The sequence below is a fragment of the Equus asinus genome, chromosome 7 (assembly GCF_041296235.1).
Source record: "Equus asinus isolate D_3611 breed Donkey chromosome 7, EquAss-T2T_v2, whole genome shotgun sequence".
NCBI classification, from domain to species: domain Eukaryota; kingdom Metazoa; phylum Chordata; class Mammalia; order Perissodactyla; family Equidae; genus Equus; species Equus asinus.
In genome coordinates this window covers 19,066,311-19,088,494 of record NC_091796.1, presented here as the reverse complement: position 1 = coordinate 19,088,494, position 22,184 = coordinate 19,066,311, and the positions used below count along the sequence as shown (strand labels likewise).

The 22,184-nt window shown below is 39.2% G+C and overlaps 1 protein-coding gene across 2 annotated transcripts in view; it reads right to left on the bottom strand.

Moving 5' to 3' along the window:
• Positions 1 to 272: 272 nt before the first annotated feature.
• Positions 273 to 22,184, bottom strand: part of ATP8B1 (ATPase phospholipid transporting 8B1) — a 111,912-nt gene continuing 90,000 nt past the window's right edge. For both annotated transcript variants that reach the window (XM_070512973.1, XM_070512974.1), the window contains 12 exons: positions 20,509 to 20,621; positions 18,684 to 18,848; positions 17,561 to 17,672; positions 16,471 to 16,546; positions 13,382 to 13,514; positions 12,690 to 12,978; positions 8,477 to 8,700; positions 7,309 to 7,392; positions 6,044 to 6,289; positions 5,588 to 5,726; positions 3,247 to 3,377; positions 273 to 1,993 (listed from right to left, as the gene is read on the bottom strand). In XM_070512973.1, coding sequence (XP_070369074.1) covers positions 1,769 to 1,993; positions 3,247 to 3,377; positions 5,588 to 5,726; positions 6,044 to 6,289; positions 7,309 to 7,392; positions 8,477 to 8,700; positions 12,690 to 12,978; positions 13,382 to 13,514; positions 16,471 to 16,546; positions 17,561 to 17,672; positions 18,684 to 18,848; positions 20,509 to 20,621 — 1,937 coding nt within the window. In that variant the 3' untranslated portion in view covers positions 273 to 1,768. The remainder of the gene's footprint in view (positions 1,994 to 3,246; positions 3,378 to 5,587; positions 5,727 to 6,043; positions 6,290 to 7,308; positions 7,393 to 8,476; positions 8,701 to 12,689; positions 12,979 to 13,381; positions 13,515 to 16,470; positions 16,547 to 17,560; positions 17,673 to 18,683; positions 18,849 to 20,508; positions 20,622 to 22,184) is intronic.

Genomic DNA, 22,184 nt, shown 5'->3' with positions numbered 1-22,184 from the left:
GAAATTGTCCCTTATCTATCCTAAGATGCACCCTCCCTGGACACAAGTGATCTACCAACTATAAATCCATACCCTCTGCCTCTGCAGTCTGAGCTCCTTGTCTCAGCCACTTCTCCCCTAATACTTAGTACCTGGCCTCAACTTTATTTCATGCCACCAAAGGAGCCCCCTCAGTTCCTTTAGAAACCTTGCAGACCTAGATTCTTCTGTCACATACCCCACTCTAAAATAAATAACCCAACTTAAAAGGTTTTAAAAGATTATACTTTCCAAAGATTTTACTAAAGTATTTATTTTTTAAACAAAAATATACATTGGATCTCAGATTTACAGAATATAGAAATAATTTATCGAAAGCAATTTGCATTTTAAAATTGGTAATATTGCACCCAACAGTGTAGGTCTTTGACACTTTTGCACTGTCGACCCTTCCCACAATTCGCAAAACTGGAGAGAAATCTGAAACCGACAGAATTACACAAGCTAACTTTTTACAAAACAACCCCCAAAACTTACAATTCTGTTTATTTACAAGATAAAGAAAAGTTGTAAACTTTCCGAAATTTACTACCATGGAATAAAGAGCCGTACATCCTTTTATCATACCCAGAAAACGAACTATATACATGCTGTGATTTCCTCATAGGAATTCAAAGGAACAGATCTTCTGAACATTTGCAGCCTAAGGGTAAAGAACAGAATTATTGAAAACACTTGTGTATCTTCACTAGAATACTGAAACTAGTGTGTGAAAGATGGGAGAATGAGAAAAGCCTCTGGAAAAATAAGTTTTACCTCTGAGGGTAGTTTCCATGATTGCCTAAAGTTATCTTCAATTTTAAGAGGATACACTGTTACTCAGCCTTAGAAATGTGGCTACCAACCTTTTCTCTCAAGACAAAACAAGCAAAAAAGAGTGAGGTCTCTGTTCCAGTCCCTTATAAAATACTTTTACATATAGGCAGGCACAAAGTTTGCTTTTCAAAAGAAAGCTTTGCAAAATATTCTGCAATTTATCACTGATATCCTCAGTTTTTAAAAACTATTTTTTTTTAAAAAAGGCATAAATAATTAAACGCATCTTTTCATGACATACACAATAAATTCACGTGTACTACAGGAAGTGGCTAAGATAATATGTGATAGCAAGAGTAAACACATGTAATGTGCTATTTTAACCTAGTAGTAAACCAAAACATACCAAAACCTCGTACTTAATGCAATTTGAAGTAATTTTCCCTGATTTAATTGAATTATTAAACCAATGTGAGGAGAACGTGAAACCATGCAACCTATTATCAACTCTGAAAAAGTCATCGGACCACTTAGCTTCCAAGTTGACGAACATGCACGGATCTTCCGTCATTACCATTGTAAGCAAAAGTTCTTTGTTAATAAGGTGGCCTACAGGAAAAAAGGAGAGTCTGGAAAAATCTAATTATAATTTTATAATGAAATACCATTTGAACTGAAATATGACTTTTTAAATTCTGTTGTCCTAGATTGAGATTGGGTTAAAATGTTCCCTTTAAATCATAATGACCATAAACAGCTGAATAATAGGACTTTTTATAAAAGGTGGTCTTGGCTTTGCTATTGCTTAACAGTCCAACCCAAGTAGTCTTTTGTAAAGCTTATTGTCTTCAACAAGCTTGCGACAAATTCAATTAAAAAAAAAAAGTCCTGAGAGTTTTCCATAAAAAAATAGACATTTCCTTTCTTGGAAATGTGTGATTCTTTCGCGACAGACCATTTGGAGGCAAAGGCATCAGCTCTCCACAGTTCGCCTGTATTCTGCGGTCCCATCGGCTATGATGGCATCCAGGGGAGAGCGCTTCTTGCGGATGCTGCGGCCGGAGGAGATGAGGTCGGCGTAGCCCCGCTGGTGGGAGAACGCGTAGGCCGAGCGTCGCGAGGACACACCCCGGCGGAACACGTTCTGCCTCCGCTCCCACTGCTCTTCTGCTTTCAACCGCTTGCGATGCTTCTGAATCTACAGAAGGGAGACAGATGGGGCAAGCTAAAAAGAACTGGCTGAATGAAAATGAAGGGCTGTGCCGGCGGAGGACGCCTGGCCGAAAGGACGTGGACAGGCGCTAACACTGATGGGGTGCCTACCGCAGGCTTTCCCACCCCTGTCTCAATTGAGGTGGGCGTCACCGGCCTCCCTTTATTGATGAGGAAATGGAGACAGAGAGCGGTTACAGTGACACTTCCAAGGTCTTGGAGCTAGAAAACGGCAAGTGAGGCTTCCCATTCACCAAAGCTAGTGCTCTTTCCAGTTCATCAATCAGACCGGTACAAGTTTAAGAGAAAACTCTTTCCCTGTTGGTACTGCACAGTCTCGTCAATGGAAAAGGGAGATGTAGCAGATGCTGCTGCTTGCTTACTCTCTTTCTTTCTGATAGAAACTGAGTTTATTCAGGTACCCCCTCCGCCATACAGCCACAATCCTCCTGGAATGTAGGTGCCACCCCCAGGAATGGGACTGATTAATTTCCCTTGCTCAGTACTAGGCCAGGAAGAGGCATGTGACCTAATTCTGGCTAATGAGACCTGAGGGAAGTGTGCTGGGCCCTTCTGTGAAAAGTCCCTAGGCTCCTAAGGGAAAGCTATAGAGGAAACTTTTATCTTCCCTGGATATTGACATGTGAGGATGTGATGCCTGGAACTGCTGTAGCCCTCTTCCAGCTTCAAGATGAAGCTAATAATGAAGACGGGTGGGGGAGGTGAGGGGAGGTGACGATGACATGGAAAGAACCCCAGTCCTTTTTGATGACATTAAGTTGCTCATCAACTGAGCCTGAAGCCTGCTAATTATTATGTGAGTTGATACATTATTATTGAACCATTTTGAGCCACAGTTTTCTGTTACTTGTAACTCAAAGGATCCTGCTACAAGAAGTGACATTTTTCTTTAAATGAAGAAAGAAAAAAACCCAACCTATTTGTATGGCAAAATGTTAATACTGTAATTGTTAAATAGAGAGGATAGATATATGGGGTGTCATTATACTATTCTCCCTTTTTATGTTTGATAATTTTTGTAATAAAAAGCAAGCCAACAAAAATGCCAAGCCCAAAAGACTTTTTTGCAAAATGAAGTTAAAAGAGAAGTCGTCATAAAAATGTTCATACCAAACTTTTCAAGAGATTAAAATTTTGCAAGAAAGCTGCTTTTGGGAAATGCTTTGATTTCTGTGAGGGGCACTCAGAGTTAGGAGAGGACTATATTTTTTTCTATACCTTATCACTTTCTGATGGCCAAATGGTCATTGACAGGAAACGTATGGCAACAACAGGCAGTAAGCACACTGCAGCGGTCAAAATGATGGTCAACCAGATATACGGCTGTCTCAGAGCATTTGAAGCTGTGCCTGTAAAAAAACATGGAGAATGAGTGACAGTGGTCCTTTCATCCTGAGGGCACAGTTCATATTCCATAATCCATCAGTGGATTATCTATGGTAAAGTTTTACAAGCAATAGCCCTCCCCAAAACAGCCCATCACAGCTCAAGGAATGAACATTTTAAAATCAGACTGAGCAAAGCAAAATTAGGTAGGTAAATTCTTTGGAACAAGGCAAGTGTATATATGTGAACAAATAAATAAAGAAAAAAGAAAGTGTGTTTGTTGACATTGCATTGATTAAAAATGCAAAATTAGGTACTCTAGTACTTCTGAATTTTTTCAGGAACTTGAAAAAAAGAACTTTCCAATTTATTGTTCTGGTTTGAATCTCCAAATACTAACAACTGGCACTGCCATTTGTATGACAGGCCTTGTAGTAGATGTTTTATACAAATCATGCCATTTAACCTTTAGTTCTGAGAGATGAGTATTAACTGTCTTTACCACGTAAGGAAATTGAGCTGTGGAAAAATAAAGGAATTAGCCCAAAGTAACAGAACCAGTTATGGCATCTCCTGAATTAAAACCCACATCTGTCTGACTAGAGTCAGGCTTTTTCCACTGCAATGCAGCTTCAAGTTTTTTTATGTCAGAGGAAGTAACAATTCCATTCTATAATACAATCAGGTAATCATATATACTACTCAATTTTAAAACTAGAGCCAAATTTGTCACAATATTTTCTGCACTTACACTGTAAGTTTATAAAAATAATGGCATCTTTAAAATGTAGTTTTTACACTGCTAAATGTGTATGGGTTTAAAAAACACTCCCTTTGGGAATATTTGAAGTAGCTGGGCACTAAGTCTTTAAAACAGAGTCAGTAAAGAAAAACATAATCACAAAAAAATGAGCTCAATCTCAGGAGGAAAAGGGTTACCAAAGCAACTGGCTTTTACAATCCAACGCTAATTATTAAAAAACCTATGGAAGGGCTGGCCCCGTGGCTGAATGGTTAGAGTTCCATGCACTCTGCTTCAGCAGCCCAGCTTTGCAGGTTGGGATCCAGGTGTGGACTTACTCCACTCATCAGCCATGCTGTGGAGGCATCCCACATATAAAATAGAGGAAGATTGGCACAGATGTTAGCTCAGGGTGAATCTTCCTCAGCAAAAAAAAAAAAACCCCTAGAAACAACCCTAATCTTTTTTAGGGAAACAAGTTTATGGGGATTTTTTTTTCCATTGTGAATCCAAACTACTCTATTCAAAATAAGAAATTTATAAACTCCAATTCATGATACTTATTTATAATATTTATGATATCAGTTCGAATTCATCCCAGCATTTGTCAATTTGTCATATATTTTATACAGTGTAAACTATAGTCATGAGTCTCTTAACGACAGGGATACGTTCTGAGAAATGCATCATTAGGCAATTTCGTGGTTGTGCAAACATCACAGTGTACTTACACAAACCTAGATGGTAGAGCCTACTACACACCTAGGCTGTATGGTACTAATCTTATGGCACCTCTGTGTATATGTGGTCCGTCATTGACTAAAATATTGTTCTACGGTGCATTACTGTATTTTGTGTTCTATAAGTTTACTAATTGCCCTGCATACATATTTCCAATGATGTAGTCTACTTTTAAGTTCTAGAATTCCATTATATGGGATTCATAGTTTTATCAGCTAATTGATATTCTTAGGTCTTTGGGTTATTTCCATTTTTTAAAAAACAATTAGAAATATTGTGGTAGTATGATCTTTGTATAGATTACCATTCCAAAATTTGGTGTGTTTTATTTTAGGATATTTTCTCCAAGTGGAAATAATAGGGTCAAAATGTATGAAAGATTTTATTGTTCATTATGTATTTCCAGATAGTGTTTTGGAAAAATTAAACTATGTTATAGTGCTACCAGCAATACATGTATTCTCAATTTCCCAATAACCTGCCAATATTAGGTTTTATGCAAGGAAAAGAAAAGCTTTTATCTAACTTAGCAGATGCACAATTATATGTTAAGGTTATTTTAATTTGCTTTCCTCCCATCACATTACCACCTTCCAACCCACCACCACCATTCAATTTCCAGTCAGGACATTAAGTTTCACCAGCAATAATTCATACCTTGTGTGTTCTGACTTACCCAGAAGTTATGTCAGAATTTAAACTAATGATATTTTTTGGTACACTTATTTTTGGAATTTAGATAATACCAACCTGTAAACGTAAATGCAGATGGCAGGAGAACGTGTATTCCAGCACTATGAAAGTCAAACATGATGCCAAAATAAAGTGCAATGCTTCCAAAAATTGAAAAAGCGTTCACAAAAGTCCAATAAGAAGTATCCAAGCCAATCTGTTGGGAAAGCAGAGAAGAACAGAGCACTCACTTTGGGGACTTAGCAAGAAATAAAAGATTTAAGGATTCTGAAAATAGAATTCAATAATCTAGGCACGATTTGGCTTGAATACTGAACGATCAGAAACTATCCTTGGCTCAGGCAAGAAGTAGGAATGTGCTTGGTGTAAGGGGTGAAAACAGCATTCGTATTTGGTAAGGTGGCAGAGGCTCAGCTGCAGGGAGAATGGGAGGCAGGTGGGTGTGCACGCTGGTCTGTGTACAGAAATACACGTACCTACAGACACTGAAAACAGGCGACGAGAGGCACATACCTGGAAATTGACCGTGATTATAAGAGCAGAGGCAATTGTGACAGCAAAAGATTGGTAGTCTGAAGGCGCCTCTCCATCCTGTCCCACAGTTTGCAGATAAGCTCCAAAAGGTATGAAGAAGAGGACCATCGATGTTAGAATCCCATGCAGCAAGCTTATGAAGAATCTCTTATAGTTGAACAGTAAGTCTCTTTGTCCCACAACATATAAGGCAGGGAATCGAAGGCTCAGTTTGTCACTCACATCCTTGAAGGGAAAACACAATCAGAGCTGTGTACCATCCATCAAGATGAAAGAACTCAGAGAGATGCTACAACTTATTTCTCACCAAGAGTTTCAGCTTGGTAAGTCCTGAATAGTTTCAGCATGCAGGGATCAACCACATTACTTTAGTCCGCCATTAATTGATATTTAATTCAGAGTGGGACTAGGGAGAAGTATTATTATTCTGCTACTTATGGAAAGAAAGCAAATTAGTAACGTCAAAAAAATACAGGGAGGCTATTTTTACCTCCTGAGAGAATATATAGTTTCTAATTCTTTGGGAAAGTATTTTCACATACATGTTGAGGAGTTAATTCCAAATTATTCTTTTTATTCATTAAAGCATTTTCTCTAAGAATTATTACTAGATAATATGTGAACTAATTTGGGAATTAAACATAAATTTTGGAACGTGTTAAAATAATTTACTTTTTTAAAATGAGTAAGTTATTATTATAGAGACATACTATACAGTCAGACAAGAAAGCTTTTGTCCAAAAGGAGGATAATAAACTCTTTTGTCAATGAATTCAACCCAGGCACAAAAGTCCTTTTTTTTTTTTTTTTAAGATTGGCACCTGAGCTAACAACTGTTGCCAATCTTTTTTTTTTTCTGCTTTTTCTCCCCAAATCTCCCCCAGTACATAGTTGTGTATATATATTTTTTAGTTGTGGGTCCTTCTAGTTGTGGCATGTGGGACGCCACCTCAGTGTGGCCTGATGAGCAGTGCCATGTCCACGCCCAGGATCCGAACCAGGGAAACTCTGGGCCATGGAAACAGAGCATGCGAACTTAACCATTCAGCCACGGGGCCGGCCCCAAAAGTCCTCTCTTTTTACTATAGGAAGCACAGCAGTTACTCTTGTTGCCTGACAACAGAAATATAATAGAGTTTACTCAGAATGAAGTCAAAACCAAAAGAACTGAAACAATTGCTTTTAACTTCTCTAAGAGGTGCTCAGTCTGTCCCGAAGTGTCCCTGTCAGCACGAGGCTCCTACCTGGTCAAGCAGCCCCATGAGGAGCACAGGCAGGCTGGAGTACAGCACGTTGTAGAGGGTGATGAACCAGTCTTCGTACGCCGTCTGTGAGGAGATTACAGAGTCTCTGTGTCAGCAACCAAGACATAGCTCCAGCCTAGTTGATATGCATTCATCTGCTCTTCAAAGCAGGGTCGACCCCAAGCTGAGTGGCGGCTTCTCCTGCCAGTGTAAACACCCCTCAGCTACACCTGCAGCCGGCATGAATTTGGTTCTATGCAATGGGCAGAATCAAAGAATGAAACTAAATTTCCCCCTCTAGGAAATGGAGGAATATGCTCCAGAAAGTTTTTGGAAAAGGAGTCTGCTCTATTTGAATAATACTGGATTCGTCCATTTTTATGTCCCTTTAATAATGAATTGGAAGACATAAAACTAGCTCAGGAGCACCATTCAAAGTTTCTTCACTTTGAGCAAGTCCAGCATTTCCATTTAAACATTTTGTAAAGCAGAATTTGACTGAATATGAGAAATATGCTTCTGAAAGCGCTAAGCGAGGCTGTGCACACCCAAGTCCTCAGGGTAGGATACAGGAAGAGGGCTCAGTCAGCACTAACAGTTACATACAGTCCTGTGGAGACAGGAGGAAGGCCTCACCGGCTCAGAGTTGCCCCTGGCCCCTGTTTCTGAGCATCAGAGAGGTTTGGACAACCACAGGCGCTGACTTAGGTTCATTTTTTACTAATGATATTTTTCTGCTGTATCACCATTTTAACATAGTAAATATGCCCCCCATGTCCATTTCAGCAAAAAATAAAAATTTAAAAAGCCCAGTAAACGGAAACATGATAATAGATCTATGATCATCCAAAATTTATATAATTCCTTGAGCTGTGGTCACCACATAATTTTATACTTTCAAAGTTGAACAATTTGTTATCACTATTCTTAATACAAGGTAACTTGGAAAAAATACATAAGGTGAGAGCAAAGACACATAAACAAAAGCCAGTAGACCAGGAACAAATTTCACCTTTTAAAAGGCAACATAAAATATTTTTAAAGCATCAGAAATATTTTGGAAAAGTAATCTCTAATCTGAATTAATCTATGCCTCAACTATTAAGAGAGAGAACACCAAAACTGCAAATCAAATCAAATCAATTAATTAATGATGATGTTATATTACCTGTGCAGAGTACCCATTGAAGAAGGAGTACCAGAAGTGAACCAAAGTAAATGCAAAGTTTTTATAAAAGAAGTATCGTAGGAACTTGCACATCCTTATGTAAGACCACCGGCCATGCACCAGCAGCAGTCTCTGCAGGTATCTGAACTGAGCAAAGGAATAGTCACTCGACATGACGGCTTGCATACCTTCTTGTCCACTTATTCCAACACCAATGTGGGCAGCTATGGGGCAGAGGGAGAAGATACTGTGAATCATAAGCCTATTTTAAGACAAAACATTGAGATGATAAAAATGTTTCCATAGCAAAACAAAGAACAAAGGCAGACATTGATGGAACAATAAATATGAAAACTCCTGCTCTCTATCCCCCACCCCCAGTTTCTGAACTCAAAGGCAGAGGTACAAGTTGCTAAACAGAGCACATGGTTGGGCCTCCATAAATGTGAACGGATCTCAGGTGGGTGGTGAATTCCATTTGGATTATCTGCTCAGCTCTTAAACTATCTTTCCCACCCACAGGGTGAGCCCCAGGCACCCACATGAACTGTGTTTCCCTGCCTTCCTGGGCACAGCTGAGTCAGCCCTGAGCAGATATGTAATCTGAGGTAGATACTACGAATTGGCTCTCTCAACCTTCACTCCATCCTTGTTCTAACTGGAGAGGTGGGGAAGCAAATAAAAGCCCTACGTTATCCAGACTCCCTGGCAGCTAGAGTCTCTCTGTGATTTAAGTTCCACTGTTTCTTCCTACTTGTGACTTAGAAGCAGAAGTGAATTGAAGTCCAGCATCACTTCCCTTTTTGGCATTTCTGCAGCAGAGTTCATATCCATTGTCCAGTTGCCAGATGTTGGTAGACAACTGCAAAGCCTTCTCAATTGAAAAGCTCTTCAGAGGACCCTCAAAGCTAGAAGCTCCTCTGGTGAGTGACCCAGACATTAGACACTCTGCTTCTTCAGTCCATCCAGAGCTTTTATGAGCACCCAGCCCCCTGTATTAATCATTTCCTGCTTCAAGTACCTAAAGGTGTCTGTTTCCTGTATTACACTCTGATTGATAGAAAACTCAAGCTGGGCCAGTCAGTCTCTCTCTCAGCATCTGGAATTAGGATTTGGGTGTTTGTGTTTGGAACTTTAACATGTAAATTACTGAGGTATGGCATGGATATATTTCTTTCTGAGGGGTTCTGCGAGGCAGAGAAATAAAGTAACCCAGAGACAAGGAGAGAGAGACAGACAGACACTGGGTTCCTGGTGCAGTTTCAAGTCCTGGTTCCAGCATCTTCTCAGGCCTGGTTTCTTGGGCAGCATGGGACATATTTGCAGCTTTTAAAATAAATTTAGTTTTGTCATAAGTTAGCTTTGGTTGTTCTCCAACACATATAATCAAAAGTTTTAACTAAGATACTATTAAACTTTCAAAGGCTTATTCATGGCCCACCATGACTTTAAGGCATGCAATTTTTTGCAGGACGGAAAGCTTCCAGGATGGATAAAAATGAAAAGACAATTCCATCCATCCTTCCAATAGTCATTAAATCACATTTTCGACTTAGAGAATTAGGAATTTTGTCTAGGTCTTAAAAGTCATGAAAGTGAAGACAGATATTGAGATGATTTAGAGAACATATGCTGGAGAACACAACCTATTATTACTCAGACCCTGAGAAGTCACTGCCAACTCAGCAGAGTTTCCAACTAAAAGAAGCTCCAAAAATCCCGCCCCAGTTGCAGAACACAAGGTCTGGCAAATTCAAAACACAGCACAGCAACTTGTCCAAACCTAAGTTTTCAATAACACTTTGCAATTCTCAAAAACAGAATAAATTGCATCTCATTCAATATTTATGACCGATTTCAAAACACACAAATACTAATGACTAGTTGTGGTTGCCAAACTGCTCTTTCAACCAAACCATGGCCTTCTTTCCTGAACAAGCAACGGAGGGAAATGTGGCGATTCTGCTGGAGCCAAGGAACAGGAAACACTGCCACGGGCCCTGGCATCCATTCCAACCTTTCTGCTGAGCAGACCAAGGACAGTATGTGCAATGAACACTGTCGCAGTTCACAGGTGATTCAAGGCAACTGAACAAATGCACTTTATAAGGCCACACTGTTTTTTCCCAAAAATCTAAATATAGGCACCTAGACTTTCCAGAAGTTCCAAATGTGGTTTCAGATGCCTCATTGGTAGGCTCCTTCATAATTCCTTAACAAACCCATCATTTCCTCAAGGCTTTCTGCCTCAGTCTCACCTCTCACATGCTGCTTGTTCATTCTTAGGGTTTTAGACCAACAAACAAAACACCCACCAGCCAGTAGACATCTTTAGGCACAAGAGAGGGGGAGGGTAGCTTATGCGAGTCCTTAGATCCTCGCTGGGGACAAAAATGTGGTGGGTTGCAAGGCCCTCCACTTCTACTGGAGAACACTGCTAAACATGAAACATGTTAGCAAATGGTCAGATTCTTTTTGACACTTAAATTTCACTCTACTTCTTTATAAACAACAAACAATTTCTTTCTGTATAATGTTCTTGATGCTGTTGAAAGAGATGATAGTTGAAAGAGATGAAAGTACAAATAGGCACTAACAATACTTGGATAAAGCTACTGACTTCCAAAGAGACCTCAGAGATTCCTTGATTTGTGTGCCAAATGGATGCTCTGTAGTTTATATATAAAAGCACTTGCCACACAACAGAGCTTAATAAAATTGTTAAGACAACTTAAGAAAAACAAGTCTCTATAAAGTTATCTATTTTGACTTTTTGTGATCCTTTTCACTATCAGCTGGTGAACTCAGAGGAAGAAAAATATTTTCAAGTCCAAGTTATATAATCAGATGGTAAATCTGCAAGGTAATGGCCCCCCAATCCAACATCTAGAAGTCTACATTATAACTGAATAAAAATAATGTTTGAGTTCCTTGCCCTTAAGGATACACAATGGAAAATAAACTAGTACTGGCTACAGAGGTAAGAAGCAGATCTAATTCTGAGCAAGAAACGTCATTTGTATGGTAGGACCGGCATGTGCAAAACAGAGTGGAGAGGAATTAAGCTGGCAGTGGCGACAGACGTACTCATGATAAGGAAGAAGGCGTACATCATAGAGCTGACTCCTGCTGAGGAAGAAAAGTTGGAATATTCTCTATATCAAGGAGGAGGAAGATACTCTAAGAAAAGAAAGAGACAGATGCATGAGTTACAAAAATAGGCTGAATTAAAACCTAGTTATACATAATGCATTTAAACCACCCAGCACCACAGGACATGCGTATACACTGTAGTCATGTAACAGTTCATCTTAACAATATCACAAAGCTGTAGGTGACGTCGGACACAATTTTCTTGTTTTCAGATGAGAAAACAGGCCTGAGCATAAGACCAAGGTGACACAGTATGTTGGCAGTAAGATGAGGACAAGTGTTTAGGTCTCACTAGTTTGGGCATTTTCCTTACAAGATACTCCCTAATAGTAGTATAGAGAGAAAAAAAGGACCAGGATTCAGACATGTTGATGAGGGTTTGGATCTGCCTGCTTTAATTCCAGCACAACTGTAGTTCTGCATGATAGGACTCAGTCCTTTAATTTGTGGGAACCTAGGGTCCTCCAATCAGCAAAACAACCCTTGGCAGTCTTCTGGGGAGGTCAGGAGGATGGAGCTCTGCTTCAATGCCAAAGATGTCACTGAGCTCAGCCTAGTTCACCCAATGGGGAAGTTCTAACAGATCTACCAAAGGCAAGAAAGACCCTTAGGTGAGGGAGAATAACATTCCCAAAACAAACACCAGGGAGAGTTCAACAATTTATGCCAAGCTCAGCAGAATTTTTAACAAAACTCATTAAATAGCAAGATTTTTAATAAGCCCCAAAGAAATATGGGAGGAGAAGCAGCAAGAGGAAAAAAAAATCCAAACATTTGTAAAAAGAAGGAAACAAAGAAGGATAAATTCTCCCATGTGGAACTCGTCTTCTACTTGGCATTCTATGAATAGCCCTGCCATGCCTGCTCTTTCCTACTGGAAGGACTGTAAACCTCCTGAGGGCAGGGTCACAGGTGTACCCATCATGGTTAAGTACCTTTATAAAATGTCTGCTTTATGAAAGCTTAAGCAATGAAATCTGAAAAAACTACCCCCAAAAACGTTCCTGCCGTTTCTTCTCTTAGCAAGTCAGGTTGCACTGGCTGCCTGCACGAGACTCACTTTTGATCATGTTGACGTCATTGGCCCCGTCTCCGATCGCCAGCGTGATGGCTTTCTTGTACCTCTTCACCAGGTCCACCACCATCGCCTTCTGCTTGGGGGTGACCCGGCAGCAGATGACTGCGCTGCACTCGCAGGCCAGATCCACAAAGTTCTGCTGCTGCTGCTCTTTTTTAGCTTCCAGCCTCCTTTTACTTTGCGTCCGCATTCGTCTTTCTTCTTCTGTCCTGGGGAACTTCAGCTTCAGAATCTTACTTCTTTTGGTCTTTTTCTCTAGAAGAATCTCATTCTATGAAGTCAGAGAGGGAAAGGATTAAACCATTTTGGTTTTTCTATCAAGAATACCATTCCCAAGACTTTGATTATGTGAAGGATAATTCTTGGGTTATATCATTGATTATATTGTTCTGATTATACAACATACTTACTATAAAAATTTAGAAAATACAAAAATGTACAAAGAAGAAAATTAAAATTATCCACTAATTGATAAACCTGGTGTAGGCACTGTTACCAGTTTGGTATAATTCCTTTCATATATCTTATAACAAGTCTCAAACTTGGGAAATCACACTATCATTTATAGACTAAGATCTTCAGGTTGGCAGTTAATAAGGAAAACGGTCTAAAATTGTTCCATAATGAACTGCTTTAGTTTGAGCCAAAGGCACAGGTACACTAATGATACATACCAACCACGAACCAGTGATTATTAAGGCACGGTTTCCGCCAGGTGGAAAAAAGGGTTCGTGCACCGGGGCTACAAATTTTGCATAGACTCCACTTCTGTTCCTCTGGTTTTCCATCCTTGTTTGAAGAAGAGCACTAGGGAAAAAGAAATTTAAGTGTTTAAAGTACGAGACTATAAACAGGCCTTTGACTATGAGATAATTTTGACATAGAATCTCTTTTTAAAATTGTGGTAAAAAACACATTACATAAAATTTATCTTCTTAACTATTTCCAAGTGCATAGTTCAGTAATATTAAGTATATTCACATTGTTGTGTAACAATTACTAGAACACTTTCATCTCTCAAAACGGAAACTCTATACCCATTAAATAACAGCTCCCTATTTCCAGGCCCCCAGTCCCTGGTACCCACCACTCTACTTTCTGTTTCTATGAATTCGACTATTCTAGATAGCTCATATGTGGAATCATACAGTATTTGTCTTTTTGTGACTGGCTTATTTCACTTAACATGTCCTCGAGATTCCTCCATGTTGTAGCATGGGATAGTATTTCCCTCCTTTTTAAAGGTGAGCAGTACGCCATTGTATGGCTATACAACATTTTGTTTATTCATTCATCAACCGATGGACACTGGGTTGCTTCTACCTCTTGGCTATTGTTAATAGTGCTGCTATGAACGTGGGTGTGCAAATATCTGTTCGAGTCCCTGCTTTCAATTCTTTGGGGTATAGACCCAGAAGTGGGATTGCTGGCATGGTAATTTTTTAATTTTTTTGAGGAACCACCATACTATTTTCCACAGTGGCTATACCACATTACATTCCCACAAACAGTGCACAAGAGTTTCAATTTCTCCATATCCTTGCCCACACTCGTTATTTTCTGGGTTTTTTTGTTAGTAGCCATCTCGTGGGTGTGAGGTGATATCTTACTGTGGTTTTAATTTGCATTTCCCTAACGATTAGTGATGCTGAGCATCAGTTCATATGCTTGTTGGCCATTTGTATATCGTCTTTGGAGAAATGTCTGGTCAAGTCCTTTGCTCATGTTTTACTTGGATGACATATGATCTTACTAAGTCTGGATTCCTCCACCATGGGGGTACCATGTTCCTGGTGCTTCGTTATTTGCCAAAGACAGCTAAAGGAAGAAACAGTTGGAAATGTGTTCACAAGCAACTGAAGAAAGGCGATCCTAATCTGAATTATAACACACTGGAGTGACCCCTACTATATTATAAACAGTGGCTTCTGTTTTATTTCCACATAAAGATCTTAGAAATTCTCAGAGCTTTACATCAATGCATTATTGAGAAGACCACATATAACACCTTCACGTGATAGAAAAATGAGTCGTGGCATTTTGGAGTAGAAGGGACTGTAAATATCTTATCCAATCTCTTTGTGTTACAAATAAGGAAATCAAGCCCAGGAGAGATGATGCAATTTGCTGCAGCAAGTTGACAGGAAAACTGGAATGAAGACTCAGGTGTCTTAACTCTCAGCCTTGGGCTTCCCTCATTACACACACAGAACCATTATTTTTCACCTTCAAGAGCAGGTGTCTCAACCTTGGCACTATTGATGTCTCGAGCCAGATCATTCTTTGTTGTATGTGGCCGTCCGTTGGATTGTAGGATGTTTAGCAGCATCCCTGACCTCTACCCATTAGAACCCAGCAGCATCCCTTCTCCCCCACTGTGACAACCAAAGATGTCTCCAGACATTGCCAGATGTTCCCTGGAAGGCAAAATAGCCCCCGTTGAGAACGACTGCACTAGAGAATTAGGTATCTACTATCCTTCTGCCTGTTAATTTAATTCTCATTTCCAAGTTGAAAACAAGGAATTTCAAGACCTATCACTAAAAGCCTGGAAGAGAAAAATATGAAGTTATTCAGTCAAACCCTTCTACAGAAATCACCCTTTCGGGAACTACCTAAAGGATGATTCATCTCTCTATAAAGGTAAACTGAGCTAAGAGAATGATCATAAAATTTGCTACTTGCATAAATTTTATCTTCTAATTTATCTCAGGGCCAAATTTTCAACACTTTCAAAAGAGAGACCAGAAATTTATGAAGGCCTCTATCTACAAGAAATAAACCAAACCATGAGGTAATTAACCAAATTACTTGAAACCAAGAAACTACTTAAGTAAACATATTAGTATTTATTTGTCTATTTCTATTTTTTAAAATCTATAAGCACAAAGAGGCATGGTTTACATATCTCCACTCAGAGAGAATGGATCTATTTCAATTATAAGGCTACTGATTTTGTTTAATTTCGCAGAGTGCCTAATATCCTGGAAGTACTCGCAAAAGCTCTAGCATCATCAGTAGAAAGAAGACTAATAAACATCAGCTCCCCCATCATCTTACCAGACTAGGCAAGTGTGTATGTTAACAGTTTAATTTGGCCTTGTGACAGCCTGAGGGAGGCTCATAAGGAAAAGCCTTGAGGAATAAATGGAACTGTCAAGGCACTGGGAAATGTATCCTGGCAACTGTGTGGAGCACAGTTTCAGCTTCATAACAAGACAGGGCCTTTTCCCTACTCATTTCCAGGTCTGTTGTGACTCCGATTCAGGGCTAACGAGTGTTTTAGCATGAGCCAACTGTTGAGATATCAGGCCTGCCCCATGCAGACAAGACTACAGATATAACCCACCCAAATGTTTTCTTCCAGGCAGGACTGCGTGGGTTTTTTCTTCTAATTTCCTTTCAAAAGTTAAAATTCCTAGAAAAGGCAATACATGAATATAATTCATATTAATTTGTTAGTGATGTCTCAGGCCCAATTCCTTTTTCAGCAGACAAGCACTGAGGGCTTTTAACAGAGAAAAATGGCCCCTGAAGGGCCAATAAAAGCCCCCAGTTTCCCTAAAACTAAGATTTGCTCAAAATAAGGCCAAACCATGGTAACTAAGAACTGCCTATTGTTCTCTCGCTTCATTGAAATCAGAGGAAACGAAAGTGACATTCTAGCGTCCGCTTCTCCACATGTGTCGTGTCTACCGCATCCAGCCATGCCTTTATAAAAATAAGACACAACATATTCCCCCACAGCAGGCCCTCTACGTACCTTATATCTTCCCCATAGTAGATAGTGGTGTCTTCAGTGAGAAGCTCACAAGCAAATCCTATATTTTCAGCAGTTTCTACAACAGAAAAAAATTAAGTCAAATGTTGTTATGACTGATGAATTTAATAATCAACTTTACCTAGTAATGATGATTTTTTTTTCTATTAATGAAATAGCCAGATTCAAACATGCTTGTTTTTTATAGCAAGGTATAGAAATCACATAAAGAAAAAAAAATCCCTTTCTCTGTAATAAAATAAGTGTAAGTCAAAGTCTGGTTTGAGATGTTTTCAATAGTGAAATGTGCTACAATATCAAATACATAAACTGGTTATTTAATAAATCCATTGAAATACTAAACACATTTAGTTCCTGTGGTTTAATCATTCCATTACAAGGGAAAAAAAGGATAACCACTTCCATAAGCCCTCACATGGGGCTCCTACTGGAGATGTTTTCTCTTTTTCCATCACCACCCACTGGTATTTGTCGAAAGTCAGGATTTCCTAAGCTTATCAGAGTGTGTAACCTACTAACAATGTCAGTCAGAGTAAGAGAAATTCTCTGGTTTCCCATGGGTGGCTTGTGGCATAAAGTATCAATGCCAAACAACTCCTTGTTGAGTTCTAAACTTAAAAAATTAAAATCTTCCCTTGGGTATAAAATTTTAATTATAATTTTCAACGAATAAAATGGGCAAGAAAACAAAAGTTGTCGTCCAGCATTTGGTATTGTTCTGCTCTATGCCCAAGAAATGGCACAGTGCTGGGGAGGCAGAAGGGACGGGAAGGATGGCCCTTCAGGACAGAGCCCATGTCTGGCTGGAGAAGACGACTAATCACAACCAGAAAGATGCGACCAGGAGCTCAATTAAAAGGAATAAACTCTGCTCCGGAGGGGGTTTGGGGAAGGATGCAGTCAGGGCGGGCTGGAATAACAGAGAAGGGCTTCTTAGGGAGAGTGTCTCGTCTCAAAGAAATGGATAGCGTTTGCACAAGTTGGAAGTCTGAGAAGGTCATCCTGGGCAAGGGAGACAGGAACTATGAATATTTGTCAGTGAACAGATATGATTCCCTACACAATGGATTACCCTTTTTGTCTCCAGTAAGTACCCAGATCTTAACGTCAGCTTTTCCAAGTTTTGAAATGGTTTCTGGGACTCCATCCTGTAGCTTGTCTTCAATAGCTGTAGCTCCCAACAGCTGGAATGTATATTTAAAAAAAGGAATTAGCAAATAACCCAAAAATGTTCCATAATTTCAGTCTGCCAACCTACCAAAGGAAGAAGGGCTAATTACACGGCCCAGTTGGTGTTCTATGGGGGCCGACGGCCGGCCTTGACAGGGAAGGCTGCCGTGTTTCACGCTCACTACAAGCTAAAATAGCCCCGAACTTTTTTCTTAAAGTAATTTACCAAGACAAAAATGGAAGTACAAAATCAAGGACATTAAAAACACACTTGCACGGTGTATATGCTACTTTACTCGAACATAAGCCAATTTCTCTTGCTGAAAGTGAAAAGTAGCTATTTGTTGAACATTTCCCATTAATTTTAACTCTACAAGCAATAAGTATTAAACTTTGAAAAACTTCATTTACCAACGGTATATTTTTTTTGTTTCAAGATTTTGCAAAATATAAATTGTTTCAGTAATTCTCACAATGTAATAAGTATATGCTGGTTTGCTATGTAAAAATCATAATGAATTTTAATAAGTGATATAAAAATCACTTAATCATAAAAATCAGAATCATGTTTTCTGTCTTTTGGTTTCTCATAATGGCAACTTCTATTTTGCTTGTTGAACAAAAAGGAATTCTAGGGGCCGGCCCGGTGGCGCAGTGGTTAAGTGCGCACGTTCTGCTTCAGTGGCCCGGGGTTCACCAGTTTAGATCCTGGGTGCGGACATGGCACCGCTTGGCAAGGCGTCCCACATGTAAAGTAGAGGAGGAGGGATGGGCACAGATGTTAGCTCAGGGCCAGTCTTCCTCAGCAAAAAGAGGAGGATTGGCAGCAGATGTTAGTTCAGGGCTAATCTTCCTCAAAAAAACAAACAAAAAAAAGAATTCTAATGACCTAGTTCCACTGTACCAATTTCAAATGCTGAAGTTAGAATTATCTTTCAAGCATGAGATCAAAACTGTGATAAAACAATAAAATTTCCAATTCTGTTTAGAATATCAAAGAAAAAGCTACAAAGGTTAAAACTCACAATTAAGTCTTTTTCGATCTCCTCATACACTTTATCCAGAGCTTCATCCCGGTTAGTTGAGGCTAAGCTGGCAGCCACAAACTTTTTATTCCATTCTTCAAATTCTCTTTCTTCAATTTCCTTGTAGCAAAGGCACAGGGTTCGAAGAGTCTCACTTGCAAAGATCTGTTTTATTTAAAAGACAATCCATCCACCCAACGAAGAGTTAATTTTATGTAATTCAACATCAAGTTTGAAATCTTAATTTGAAGTAATACAGTAAGAGAATTTAAAAAAAAGAGACCATGAAACATGATGAATTCTGTACAAATACATTCTGTAGAGGAGATTGAACAAATACTTTGTTTTCTTAAATATTCTGAGGATCGTAGGAGCGTATTTACAGTTCCCAAATTAGTTAAAAGGGTAAGTAGGCCTTTCTTCTAAATCAAGTCACTAAAGTGAAGAAAACCTTTTTCTCTTAAAATAACAGATGAAGGGAGCTGCCTTGGAGTGTAATGACGTTGTAAACACAGACAACTATAATTTGTTCTCACAAACTGTGTTATAAGTCCAATCAACTATGAACTCTCAACCAAGTATCATTCCCTCAAGCCAATTCTGAAATACACGAGCCGCCGTTAAAGCTGAGATCAAACATTTTAATTAAAAAGAGTCTCTGGGAAATTTAATCACGATGAACAGATTTAAGCCATTTTAAATCACTTAACTATAAACCAGTAAATATGTTTTATTACTTTACAATCATATCTTGTTTAGCCAAGGTGGTAGAACTGGTTCACCCAACTACACGTTCACTTTCAAAGATTCTTTGGAAGGTTCTGCATGTATTTGATTAGACTGCCACAGTTCATATCCTCATGAGAAATTATCCATTGTAACTGCTTCAGCAACATATATAACCCTAAAATGTGACCCCACTTAGTAAACAGCAAATTCGTCAGGGTTCTTTCTGAAGAACCTTTGGCTGGCCTCAGAACTCAATCAGCTGCTTAATGTGAAGGGAAGAAACCACCCTTTATTAAGCATCTACTAAGTGCTGGAAACTGTACAAGATGCTTTCCCTTGCAACAACCCTCCAGGATAGGAATTATCCTCTTCCTCTTTCACACGGGCAATTAATGATTCATCTGAGACAACAACCATGTCCCTCAAGGGCACAAAACAAGCAAAGAGGCAGAACTGGGACACCAGGCCAGATGGATATCCACTATACTTCATTGCCATCATTATAGTGAACCAAAACAATATGAGGAATGGTAGGCAATTCCAAAAGGGAAATTTCCAGAAATATTCTGAGTAATTGCAATATCATTGGACTAAGTACATACAGGTCCCTAAAATAACAAGTTTGAAGTAATGAAGACCAAAGTGATTCACTAGCAAAGGTATCAGAACTCAACCGTCCAATGCATTGCTTTGTCACGCCCTGTCATATATGAATATGCTTTCTTTCCTTCACTATATACTAGGAGGTTGGTGGAATTCTTGGGAGTGACACAAATATTAAGACTACAGCACAGTATGGTTATGTAGCTTGCTCAAGGTCACTGGAAGAGAGACCAGTCATTCCTCTGGGCCAGTCCTGCAGATCCTGCCAACCTGGGATGCTGGGAAAGGGCATGTGGTCATTTACTAGGAAGGCAGGGGCAGAACCAGAACCAGAACCAGCCTGCCATATTCCTACTTTGGTGCTCTTTCCATTCAACTGCCTCAGGACAAGGGAGGGGTCAACAGTTAACACAAAGCTTTCACTCGAGATTAAGAGATAGTACCAGAAAGTGAGTCTGGAATCTGTGGCACAAAGAGTGAAAGTCAGACTTACATCCAGGGCATCCTGCGTCTCTTGCTTTGTAGGATTCATTTGATGTAACCGTTCATAAATTACAGTGTCAGCCCCTTTACAATAAAGCCTGATATTGCCTTCTGGGGTTCTTACTAGTAGCAAGAGAAGGAAAAACAAACAATAAAGTTAGGTTTGATTTCTTAATAGAAAATTACATTTAAAAAGTTAATTAAGTATTACTATGCAAATAATTCACTATTAGTTTAAGATCATCAATGCACCTAGAAAAACTTTGCTCGCGACAAAGCTGGTAAGCCAGTATCTACACATGACGTGATTGTGAAATAAATATGAAAAGATTTCCTCAGTCTGCTCATATCTTGACTTATTCTTTCAGCAAATACTTACTGACTCCCTATTGTGTGCCACACCCTGTGCTAGTTACTCTCTTCCATACAGCCTTCTTTGTCCCTGCCACAGGAATCTTTCTTACCTATAAACCCATAACACACTGCCTTTAATATTCAGACCATCACATGTCTCCTTGTGACCATTTTCTTGGATTGTTTGATCTGTGCAGTAACTTAACTATAGTATGTGCCTCATAGCTAACGAGATTTTAAGTTCTCCCACAGAGATGCCAGGCATGATAATCAGCCTAGATCAGTGCTAGCCACACGGAAAGTGCTCAGTAAAATGAGCCTACTCAGAGTTCAGTAGGCAGTTAAACATATATATTTATTTTATTTTATTTTTATTGAAGTCATAGTAATTTATAACACTGTGAAATTTCAGTTGTACATTGTTATTTGTCTGTCACCATATATATGTACACCTTTATCCCTTATTCCCACCCCTCAGCCCCTTTCCCCCTGGTAACCCTTAGTCTGATCTCTTTCTCCACGTATTTGAAACATGTATATTTTTATTGGTTAAAAATTCAATCTCACAGCGGAGAAATCTTGTGGACACCATCTAACTGAGTGATCAAAGCTAACATGGCCAATGATGGTGAGCCTTCTGATGCGATGTGCTGGGGAGAATGCAGCCTCATCTCTGTGCTCATCCTGCCAATAATGTATCACCTGAGTCTAATCATGAGGGAACATCGGACAAATCCAAATTGAGGGACTTGACACAAAATAACCGGCCTGTGCTTTTCAAAAATGTCAAAGTATGAAAGATCAAAACCCTGCTGAGGAACTGTTCCAGGCATGTATTGATCATGTAATGCAATGTGTAATCTTGAGTTGGATCCTGAACCAGAAAAAAGAAAGAAAAAAAATTCCTGGTAAAATTTGAAAAATGTTCTATAGATTATATAATAATGATGTACCATGTTAAATCTTCTGATTCTGATCATCACATTGTATATAGAAGTGACTGTTCCTGTTCTTAGGAAACATCTACTATTTAGGGGAAGGGACATTAGATCTGCAATTTATTCGCAAATGGTTCAGAAAACAAGAACCTGTATATAATGAAAAGGGCAAAGAGTATGTGGCTAAGGCTAATAGGTGGATATGGAAGAATATACAGGAGTTCTTTAAATCATTCTTGCAATTTTTCTGTAAGTTTGAAATTATTTCAAATTGTGAACTTAAAACAATTCAGTATTAGGAAGAGATCATCATCTCCGCTTGGTGGCCTGTTGTAACGTGCCTGGACCGGAGGTACGATTTTGATTCGCAAGCACAGCCTTAACTTTTCTCAGA